Source organism: Diospyros lotus, chromosome 6 (genome assembly GCF_014633365.1).
Source record: "Diospyros lotus cultivar Yz01 chromosome 6, ASM1463336v1, whole genome shotgun sequence".
In the NCBI taxonomy this organism is placed as follows: Eukaryota; Viridiplantae; Streptophyta; class Magnoliopsida; order Ericales; family Ebenaceae; genus Diospyros; species Diospyros lotus.
The window spans coordinates 21,179,212-21,189,554 of NC_068343.1; the positions used below are offsets into that span (position 1 = coordinate 21,179,212).

General features: G+C 36.5%; 1 protein-coding gene across 1 annotated transcript in view; it reads left to right on the forward strand.

Annotated features, from left to right (window-relative positions):
• The window catches only part of LOC127803646 (4-alpha-glucanotransferase, chloroplastic/amyloplastic), a 56,926-nt gene extending 48,207 nt beyond the window's left edge, over window positions 1-8,719 (forward strand). The window contains exons 12-16 of the mRNA XM_052340046.1: window positions 2,919-2,991; window positions 3,104-3,192; window positions 4,304-4,348; window positions 4,456-4,608; window positions 8,241-8,719. Coding sequence (XP_052196006.1) covers window positions 2,919-2,991; window positions 3,104-3,192; window positions 4,304-4,348; window positions 4,456-4,608; window positions 8,241-8,345 — 465 coding nt within the window. The 3' untranslated portion in view covers window positions 8,346-8,719. The remainder of the gene's footprint in view (window positions 1-2,918; window positions 2,992-3,103; window positions 3,193-4,303; window positions 4,349-4,455; window positions 4,609-8,240) is intronic.
• Window positions 8,720-10,343: the final 1,624 nt, after the last annotated feature.

The following is a 10,343-nucleotide window of genomic DNA, read 5'->3' on the forward strand; positions in this document are numbered from 1 at the left end:
GCCATGGCGAGGGTAACTACAGCTCTGAACGTTCCCAAGTCGTGCTTTGATACCAAAATGTCAGCTCCCAGGGACTTGACTTGGAATTCCTTCGTCCAGTGGACTGTTCGAAGGAGAAAGAATGAAGATAGGGAGAGAAATTAGGGAGGAAGAGAGAATAGAGAGAGAGAGAGAGAGAGAGAATGTTAGAATTCTGTTAGAATATTTCATACCCTTCCGTGGCAAGGATTAGCCGAATATATAGCTGGATTCCTTGCCCATGTGCGGCTAACCGCTTACAGCTAGGGAATGTACAACCCGCCTAAGCAACAACAAACTTGTACCCCCCTTACAGCATACTTTACCGCCTATACTGCTAATAGCTATTTCTCCCTTCCTATTACATTTAATTACTCTATCTCCCCCTCCTTGCTACGTGGATCATGACATTGATCTCCTTTTCACATTTGGATTCTTGATCTCCCTGTCAAGTTGGATCTGATAAGAGTCGGGGATATGGTATCTTTTACGGAGAATCAACCAATTCCATGAAATGGCCCATCCCTCAACAAATAAAAAGGGAAGAGAATAAGAAGGTAGAGATTAAAACCGTGAGAAGCATGCCCCAACAAGAAGAGGAAAACAGAAACTGGGAGAACGAGAACTCTCTGATACATGAAGTGAGGTGGATGGAGGTAACAAACATCTTTTGAAAATTTGAGTATAAAGGAAGTGGGAGATTCATGATTGCTTCAGCTTTGTTTTGACATCGATAACATGCCAAAGAGAGCTTTTAAGGAAAATGTGACTTAACACATCAGAAAAAGACAAAGCATGACGCTTTAGAATACATAAAACAAGCTTGAATATTGGAAAGGGTGGGGAAATTGAATGAGCAGGAAATGCAATTTTAAATAATATTTCCCTCAAAAATGGTGCCCATAGAGTTTCTCAAGAAAGCAAAGAAACCAGTGAAAGCAATGAAAGGTTTCTTATCTTGTAATGAGGTGCTCCAAGTGAAAGCTGTGAAAGGAACTCCTATTTGGGTACTTCAGACCACACTCCCAAACAGCACAACAAACTTTCCACTTTCCTTATTAAGTGTTAAAATAAGGTGGCTGTTGAAGAGGAAAAATCACAAAAAAATGCAAAGTGACTGATGGAAGATAGACATAGCATTCACTCAGCCACCTCGCTAGGAGGAAAAATGCATGTGACAACAACCACCACTAGCCTTAATCACGCTAGATAGGGTAGGAGGAAAATATGCATACAAATAGACAATTGACATGTAGAAGACAAACATAGTATCAGCTCAACCACCCTGCTGCTAAGTGTTTTGGAGGTCACACCTTGTTGTGTCACAATTCTCTCTGACATGTCTGCCCCTACAATTAAAGGAAAAGGCCCAAAAAGGAAGAATGTGCTGATCTAACCATTGAAAAACTAGAATATCCATTAGCTATAAACTTATTTGAACAAGACGGCATGCTGGTGAAATGAGGCATGTATATTTTCCATTCCAAGAAGTGATTTTCTTCCAAAAAATTACCTGAAAGAAAAGTTAACTTGAGGGTCAATGATTGTTTGGCCTAGAGGATAGGAGAACACTTAACCTAAAGTTGCAGGAGGGATGAGCTTTGTAGAGGAGAAAATTTGTAGTTGGAAAATCTAGCCCAGAATTCAAGCTGTGTCTAACAAGCAAGATAGCATGAAATACTGAATTGCCACATCAGAAGTTGCTTGGAGAAGACTTGGGTAGATAAATAAGAGTAAGGGACCCAATTTCTGAGATATTGACTAGCCCTTGTGACTTGTGAGTTTGTTCATTGCGGTTATTGCTTATAGTACTCAGGGCTCTCCTTACCTACTTCCATGTGGGGATTGAAAATACTTCCTTTTTTATTGGCACTATTGGCTGAAAGCAAAGACCTACTAACATTGTTGTAGATGTCAATAAAGATTGACAGCATAAGATAATTGCTAATCAAATGTTCATGCACAGGATAAATGTGAACTAAGAAATTTTTTTGTTCTCATTCAGGTTAAAATGACCAATGATAGTGAAAGTTGAAGGGCCATTTTGGTTTGAAAATCTAGCCTAGACTCTAGGATGGTCTCATAGGCTAGCTAGTATTAGACTTGCATGGAAATACTTGGGGTATATAAGTAGAAGTAACAAACTTTCAACTGCTTCACTAACCCTTTTGAGTGAGTTTTTATGGTTGTTGCTTATGCCTTATGGTACCCAAGTGTAACCTTATGCAAAATCATGTGTGGACTGCAAAAAATTATCTTTACAGTGATATTATTACTTTTAGGCTTTTTGGACTTTTCACTTTCTGTAAAGAAAAGTTAATATGATATTATGTAGAAGCTTATCACCATTGTAAGGGTTCCTCCCACAATTTTCCTGATGGAGATATGAAGGTTGTATGGTTGTGTTTGAAGTGTTTTTTTTCTGAATGTGAAGGGTTAATATCATGGTGAAGTACAAATTGTAGTTCGACTATGTTGTCTTTGGTGTAACTCTATTTTCATGAACCTATATTCTGATTAACGAAAATTCCATTGTGGTTGTATGTAACTACCTACTAAGGCCATATCCATTTGTCTTTATTTTTAACAAGCTAATATAAAAAAATTAGCTAGACTTGAATTATCAAGGAACTTATTAATTATCATAGAGGGGGTTTGATCCTTCCAATATTTTTAATCTAATCCCTCAAACTGAAGGACAAGACAGCTTCTTAATATTAGTTTTTTTTTTTTTTTTTCAGTTGCAAGTACTAGTCAATATGCTTTCTTTTTGGTCAACATGTATCATACTTGCTAAGAGTTCGAGATGACGTTACTTGACAAATATTTCTCATCTCTTCATGTATTAAGATACTTCAAATTCAATTGGTCTCATCCCTAGCTGTTCTTGTACTTGGCAGGGAGTAATCACTCAGGATGTAGTTCATCTTAGGAAAGCTATTGGAGCACCTGGGATGGCAGTCCTCCAGTTTGGTAACTACTTTGTGCCTTGATCTATTGTCACTCTTTTCCCCGAGTATCTTTAGGTGGAATGACCTTCATGAGTGTAATATTCATGGTCCACCCTTGATATTTTTGATTCCAGGTTTTGGGAGTGATGCTGAAAATCCTCATTTGCCTCATAATCATGAGTACAATCAAGTTGTATATACTGGGACTCATGATAACGATACGGTATAATCCTCATGGCCTCATATTTGTCTTTAATAGAAATGTGTTTTTCTTCTTAATTAGGAGTGTATGGCAAAATATGGGCCCTGTCTGGGGTTGCTTCTAAAAACAGTGTTCTCTTCTTGAAAGAAGAGAAATGAAAAGTTAATCACTTTTGAAAAGGGTGATTCTGAGTACTACTTTTGAGAACAACAGTCAAATCTTAATCCTACTAGGTGGGGCTTGCTACATGAATCCTAACTCATCAAACATCTTTTATCCATAACCATATTGTATGTAAGGTGAAGAACTATTTTTGACATGTTCCTTTACAGTAAAAATTTACTAAAAATGTAAGTTCTTGAAAATTTGGTTCATAAGATAACATGTTGCTTACAAGTAAACATTTAGGCAAATTGTTAACATTTGCTGGTGGTTAGATTGAATTTTTCTTGTGGGGGAAAAAAGAGTTCATATTTATTTTTGTGGTAAATTACATTCAACACTCCTGAGGTTTGGCATAGATGCAAGTACCCTCACTTAGAAATTATATTGACTTCCCCACTATTCAAAAATTTTATCAGATTATTCCCTGAGGTTAGATTTATGTTAAATGGGGCATATCTTTGAAGTTTTATAAAGGTCAACATAATCATCAGCATGTGTATGTGTTTTTTTTTGGGGGGGTGGGGGGAGGTTGCATGCAATTTAGTGGAGCAATGGTGCCAAGTATAGTTTACCCATATTTTTAATATATTTTGTCATCCTTAGACCAGTTTCTCAGTAAATATCACAAGGCATTACCTCCCAGCAGTTAACACTGGGAACACTTTGAAAATCACATTTAGAGAAGCTCAGATCCGGTTACCATTTCTCACCGTGAATACTTGAATAGTCTATTCCAAAAAAGGATTATTTGGAATATTTTCAAGAATATGGTCCGTAGCTACTTCCCAAATAACTTTAGAAGTAAAGAAACATTTTCAATAAGCACTACTTTCTCAATGATTTTACCCAACCATTCTATTTCATCTATGGATGGAAGGACAAATCAGTTTGTTTTGCATACCCTTGAACTTCGAATATTCTTTTTCATTTTGTAAATGTAGGCTGCTGACAGTTTCTCTTCTTCTAGATTCGAGGTTGGTGGGAGAACTTGCAGCAGGGAGAAAAATCCAATGTGAGCACTTTTTTTAACTATTATTGCATAATATATGTCCTTATAAAACTGGAAACTTCTCCCTAATCCAAGTAACATTTATTCATCGCCTGCTTTTGTTCTTTTAGGTATTAAAGTATCTATCAATTACTGAAGAAGAGGAAATTTCATGGGCACTGGTCCAGGCTGCACTCTCTTCAGTGGCCCGAACTGCAATAATACCCATGCAGGATATCCTTGGGCTGGGGAGTTCTGCCAGGATGAACATCCCTGCAACTCAGGTAAGACTTAGCTGATATTAATGAATAGTAATTCAGATATGATGGCTTCGCCTCATGTTGCCTGGGGCTGTTCCTATCTTCTTTTTTCTTAGGAAGGGCTGGCCTCAAATTTGAGTCCCAAATCAGCTCATAGCCTGGTACCAGGCATTCTATTGAAGACCCATTCTAATCCTGGCCATGCTATCTGTGCATTAATATGCTTTTTAGTCCTGTTAATGTCTGAACTGGAATTCTTACATAGTATTGTTTTCCAATGGGATGTTATCTCCACTTTCCTTTTTTAAATATTTGCTCAATGCAAAGCATAATGCTTAAGGCTTTGTTTGAGGCTTTGTGTGGCAGTGGTGATGTTTATAAAGCATAACTGTGTCGGTCAAGAAAATTTTGTTTCTTATGTTTGATGGCGGCTTGAGATAATCTTCCACTATTGATTGGCGTTCTCATTGCTAACCAAATGAGTGAAGTACTATAGTATTAATATACAGAAGAAACCAGTCTTTGTCCCAACATCATATTATTTATTCAATCCCTTTATTAGATAAAAAGTGAAAAAGTAAAAGTTTCAAGATAGAAAAGAGGGTAATAAAGAAAACAGACAAGCATGGTTATTTATTTGTGGAACAATTAAGTGATATAGATGATCAACTAAATTGGTGGACTTGAATGCCTTTGAAAGCCAATTTACCTACTGCCATTCACCTATTATTTAGCATGAATTTTCGCAGTCCTTGTTTTTTAACTGTTTTCAAACATATTGTATATATATTTATTAAGCAACAAATTACAAAACCCAAATAGCTTATTCCTCAAGAGCTTTGAGATCATGCTTCACGTCACACTTGTTAGAGCACCTAGCCTTAAGGTCACGCCTCAGATTTCTTGAGCCAGGACAGGTGAAACCTAGGTGAAGTCACCCCACTTGACAGAGGATAGTTCAGCCTTCCTTTTCCCAGAGTTGCACACCTATGTGAGTCAACTTTAAGAAGAAGGAAGAACACCCTAAAGCTAGAGAGAGAAACTCACCCTTACCCGTTCTAGGTGAGCTGCTCTCAGACTTGGATCCTTATGAGAATATTTCACTATAATTGATGATATCACATGAAGAGGGGGGCCCTTTATATAGAACTCCACCTACCTAATCTATGATCGAGATTGACTTCATCTAACAACTTCTAAAATGAGATCTTTCATATGAGTGGCCTTTGGCTTTTCATCCGCCTAGATATTTTTGTAGGAACATTCAAGAATATAGTAGTATATCTCAAATCGTAGATAACCCTTAAACCACCTGAAGTCTTCCAAACCTTCCAGAACAATTTTGAGAACTCTAGGTTTTCCTGCCATGTAATCAGCCATGCAGCCCATCTTGTGGTTGCTCCCTGCCTGCTTAGCGCCTGTGTGCCATCTGCGTGGTGTCTGCATAATCCTTGGTCCTGCCCGTCCAATAAGCATGCCTTGCAGCTGCCTGCATCATATCCTCATGCCTCTCTGGTGCCTGTGTGGACTTTGTAATCCCCAGATTATCAATATAGCCCAGCCTTCATCTTCCATGCAAGGTGGGGTTCCTCCCTTGGCCACTCTGCACACCAACCCCCCTTTGTGCAGCCATGATGCCCTGCGCAGCCTAGTGTCAATGTGAAAAATGAAACCGAGCATTTGTAGAGGAGAAGAACTGAGAATTTTTATTGAATGAATGTACTTGTTGAACAAAAAGAGAAGCATCGAAGGTTCAACAGTGTCTTCAATTTATGAAACCAGGCTCTGTGAGCCCGCTTTAATCCATAGAATGCCTTCTTAAGTTTACAGACATAGTGAGGACAAGTAGGATCTTGAAAACCCTCAGGTTGAGTCACAAACACTGCCTCAGATAAGTCACCATTTAGGAAAGCATTGTTAATGTCTATCTGCTGAATATCCCAACCAAAGGAGATTGCCAAGATAAAGAGAACTCCTAGTGTAGGAGCCTTTACTACAAAGCGTTAGAGAAATCTATGCCTGGTGTTTGATGAAAGCCTTTAGCAACTAGTCTAGCTTTATAATTCAAAATTGAACCATCTGATTTATACTTAATTTTGAAAATTCACTTGCAACCAATGAGCATAGTTGCGAAAGGCGTGCCCCAGGCACAGTGCACAAGGCTACAAGGGGCGCCAGCCCCTCCGCCTTAGACCCCCCAAGCCGAGGCAGCCTTAAAGAGGCGCGCGCCTCAGCAAAGGCGAGAGGCATGCCTCTCATATCTTTAATATATATAGTTTTTTAGAAAAAAAAGTAAAAAATGTGAAAAAAACACAGCCCTAAATACCCGATGGAGACATACCCAAAGCCCTAAAAGCCTCTCTTCCTTCTTGCTACCCCCAAGAGCAGTTTACACTTATTCTTCCAACAAGATTGGCTGGGAGGCAACGGAAAAGGACCAGCTACCACAGAAATAGGTATGTTTCTTCTTTTTCTCTCTCATCTCATCCCTCTTTCTTTTTTTCTTCTATTTCGGTTCTGCCTCCCTCTCTTTCTCTCTCGTTTTTTATTTTTCCTTCTTAAAAAATAAAGATTATCAGTATTATTAAGGGGAAATGCTGCCAATATTTTTTTACGTTTTGTTTTCTTTTTGTTTTTTCAATGTTTTGCCTTTTACAACTGTGGGTATTAGTTCATCTGAGTTCTTATTTTTTTTCCAAAATTATACATTTTAATTTTCAGGTTTCTTTTTATAATCTTCTTCTCAATCAAAGATTAGTACTCCTCTAACACTTAGATGAGGAGGAAGATACTGATTTTGAAGAAGAATATGAAGAAGAGGAAGACTTTGAAATGACCAATATAATTTAGATGATGATGATGATCAAGAAGATTATCTTATGATTGATGTTGGATGCTATTATTGTTGTGTTTATTTTCTTGAATTTTTTGTTTGATTATGAATTGTTTGTGTTTGAATTTGATGATGAATACTTGTTAATTTAATTTATTTTATTTTTATCCTTTTAATTTGTCTATATTTTATTAAATTATATTTTTATCTCGATGCGCCTCACCTTTGCCTCGCCTTGCACCTCGCACCTCAAGCTCCAGAATCCCGTTGCACCTTAGTGTGCCTTGCACCTTTAATATAACTATGCCAATGAGATTCATGTTAGATGAGCAAGGGACGAGATCCCAAGTATGGCTGTTCTGGATTGGCTCCCACTTCAGTTTGATCTTTTGATCTTCTCAATGATAGCTTGGCCTAACACATGGGTCGACATCCAACTTGGCTTGATTATCTCATATATAGCCTGTCCCGACATATGGGCGCCACCCCTCAAATTGGCCAGGCGTGACGTAAAGCTCTCATCTTAGCCACTGATCCTTGGTGAGAGAAATTATACGGTTTTGGCTGCACTCAGATTGTGTCGGTTCAGCTGACTGAAATTGCAATCAGCTACTAGAAAAACTTTATTATTATTATGCACTTTTATATTTTTTTGCCCACCTTTCTTCAACCTCTGTTTAACACTCATTAACTATGAGCTTTTAAAATACATCTGCTGAGTTCCCCATCATATCATTTCCCAATGTCTGGAACAATTTTTTGATGATGAGTTGAACAATTGTCTCTGCCTACTGTGTGACATTCATTTTTGTCTTATTCACAGTTTGGAAATTGGAGCTGGAGGATACCAAGTTCCATGTCATTCGACAACTTGGAGGCTGAGGGACGAAAACTAAGGGACATGGTCTCGCTGTATGGCCGACTCTGAATAAGTACAACATCCAGTTTTTTGCTGCAGCGCCTGCATTTTTCTCTATTCATCAATAATGAAAACTGTTACATGAGATAGATCACTTGTATCTTGCTGCTAAAAATGAGTTATGGATATATTCAATGAGTTGAACTTGATATAGACACAGCTCCGAGAATAACTTCATTTCATATACATTGCTACTGTAAATTAAGTTGTTTACGTACCGTACCAACTACAACAAAAAAAAAGGGTGGTCTTATTGTTCATTCTAACGACCAAGAGCTGGCTCTCTTATTTGGGATTTTATCTATGAACATCTTATTCATTCAAATGATTTGTGTGTAGATGATTTGTGAGTTAAAATTCATACACCCGATATCCCTCCAATGCAACCATTGTGTACGGAACTGTGTGTGCATATGTTTGTGTTTATTTGGATTAATTATAAGAAAAATGTTATTGGTATATCTTTGTGTACATTTTGGGCTACACAAAAGTATATCAATGACAAAAAAGTCACTCATGAGGCAGGTGAGACGCATAGAGATGAGAGGTATTTTGGTTATAATACCTTTTTGTGTAATTTAAGATATACAAAAGTGATGTATATCTAGTATGATTTTATTTATAATAGTAATAATAATAATGGTGTAGATCAATGTACCAACTCTTGCAAATGGTTTGAGAATTTTCTTCTTCCTGTCAAGTAATGATGGGAAAATGTCATCTACTTGAAAATTATTTATTTTTGCTCCATATATATATATATATATATAATATGATTGTAAGGGTGCGACAATTACAATCACAAGTTAGTATCTGTTGCATACTTATGTTGTACTCTGGGAATTTTGAAACATATTACGTATATAGCTTGTTGGAATGCTTGGCATTTTGCTTGGTTTTGATTGGGTTTTTTATAGCTTTTATTAACATGTAAGGTTTATATAGTTGACTTCACATACTCAGATTAAAGTTTGATATACAACTAATAAAAGATTTGTTTAAGTGGAAATATGCTTAGATTAAAAGAAAAGTCTTAGAAATAACTAATACACACATTTTTTCTAACAATTGATGGTATTGTTAATATAATGGCAATATCTCTCTGTGTTGGATATTTATAGTTGATTTTTCATAAACAAGATAAAAAAGAAAAAGTTGTAAGTGAAAAGAATAGAGTTAAGCAAGCAATGCAACAGTAGTATTGAACTTAGAGCACCACCCATTTGTCATGACCCTATGGTCGAGTGGACCATTTAAATGGTTGGCCTATATAATTTTCTAAAAAATATTTTTTTAAATCATGAATACAATATACATCTCAAGAGTACAATTAAACAGTTCAAGAATAAAGCATTAAAGTACAGTATGACTTCTTGACAAGAACTTGCCCAACTAAGCGCACAACGGAGTGAGAAAACCACATGAATTTTGTTTATGGGTAAAATTCAAATCACCAATCTAGTTTCTGTGTAGTCTTTTATTAGCCTCTTAATTGGTAACTTGTACCACATCATTGACCACGTTATCTAATATCATCACATAAAAAAATAATAATAAAATGTAAAATCAGTAAACAGTGATCTAGAATTAACATTAAATGAAAAGTTAAATGTCCTATTTTTGATAAAATTTAAAAATTGAGTCTAAAATTGAAACAAGGTGAAAGTTAGGTATTTTTTAGTCATTTACCCTAACAAAATCATTAAAGGGATTTAGGTATAAAAAGCCAACTATAAGGGATGGTTTCATAATTTTTTTTAAAAGGAAAATAGTTATTATATTATAAACCCAAAAAGCGGTCTTAGAAACTATGGAAAACATGTGAAAAAAATCTAAAAAATAACACACAAGTTTCAATTGTCATTTTAGAGTTGATGATGGCAAGGTTTGATGGTTAAACAGAATGAGGATCTATTTAAGTTGAGCTCTTTTTAAGAATTGGAGAGCCTCCCTTGGCATTAGCAGTCTTCAGTCGACTTTCTGACAACAGGTTTAGCCTCTGGTCTA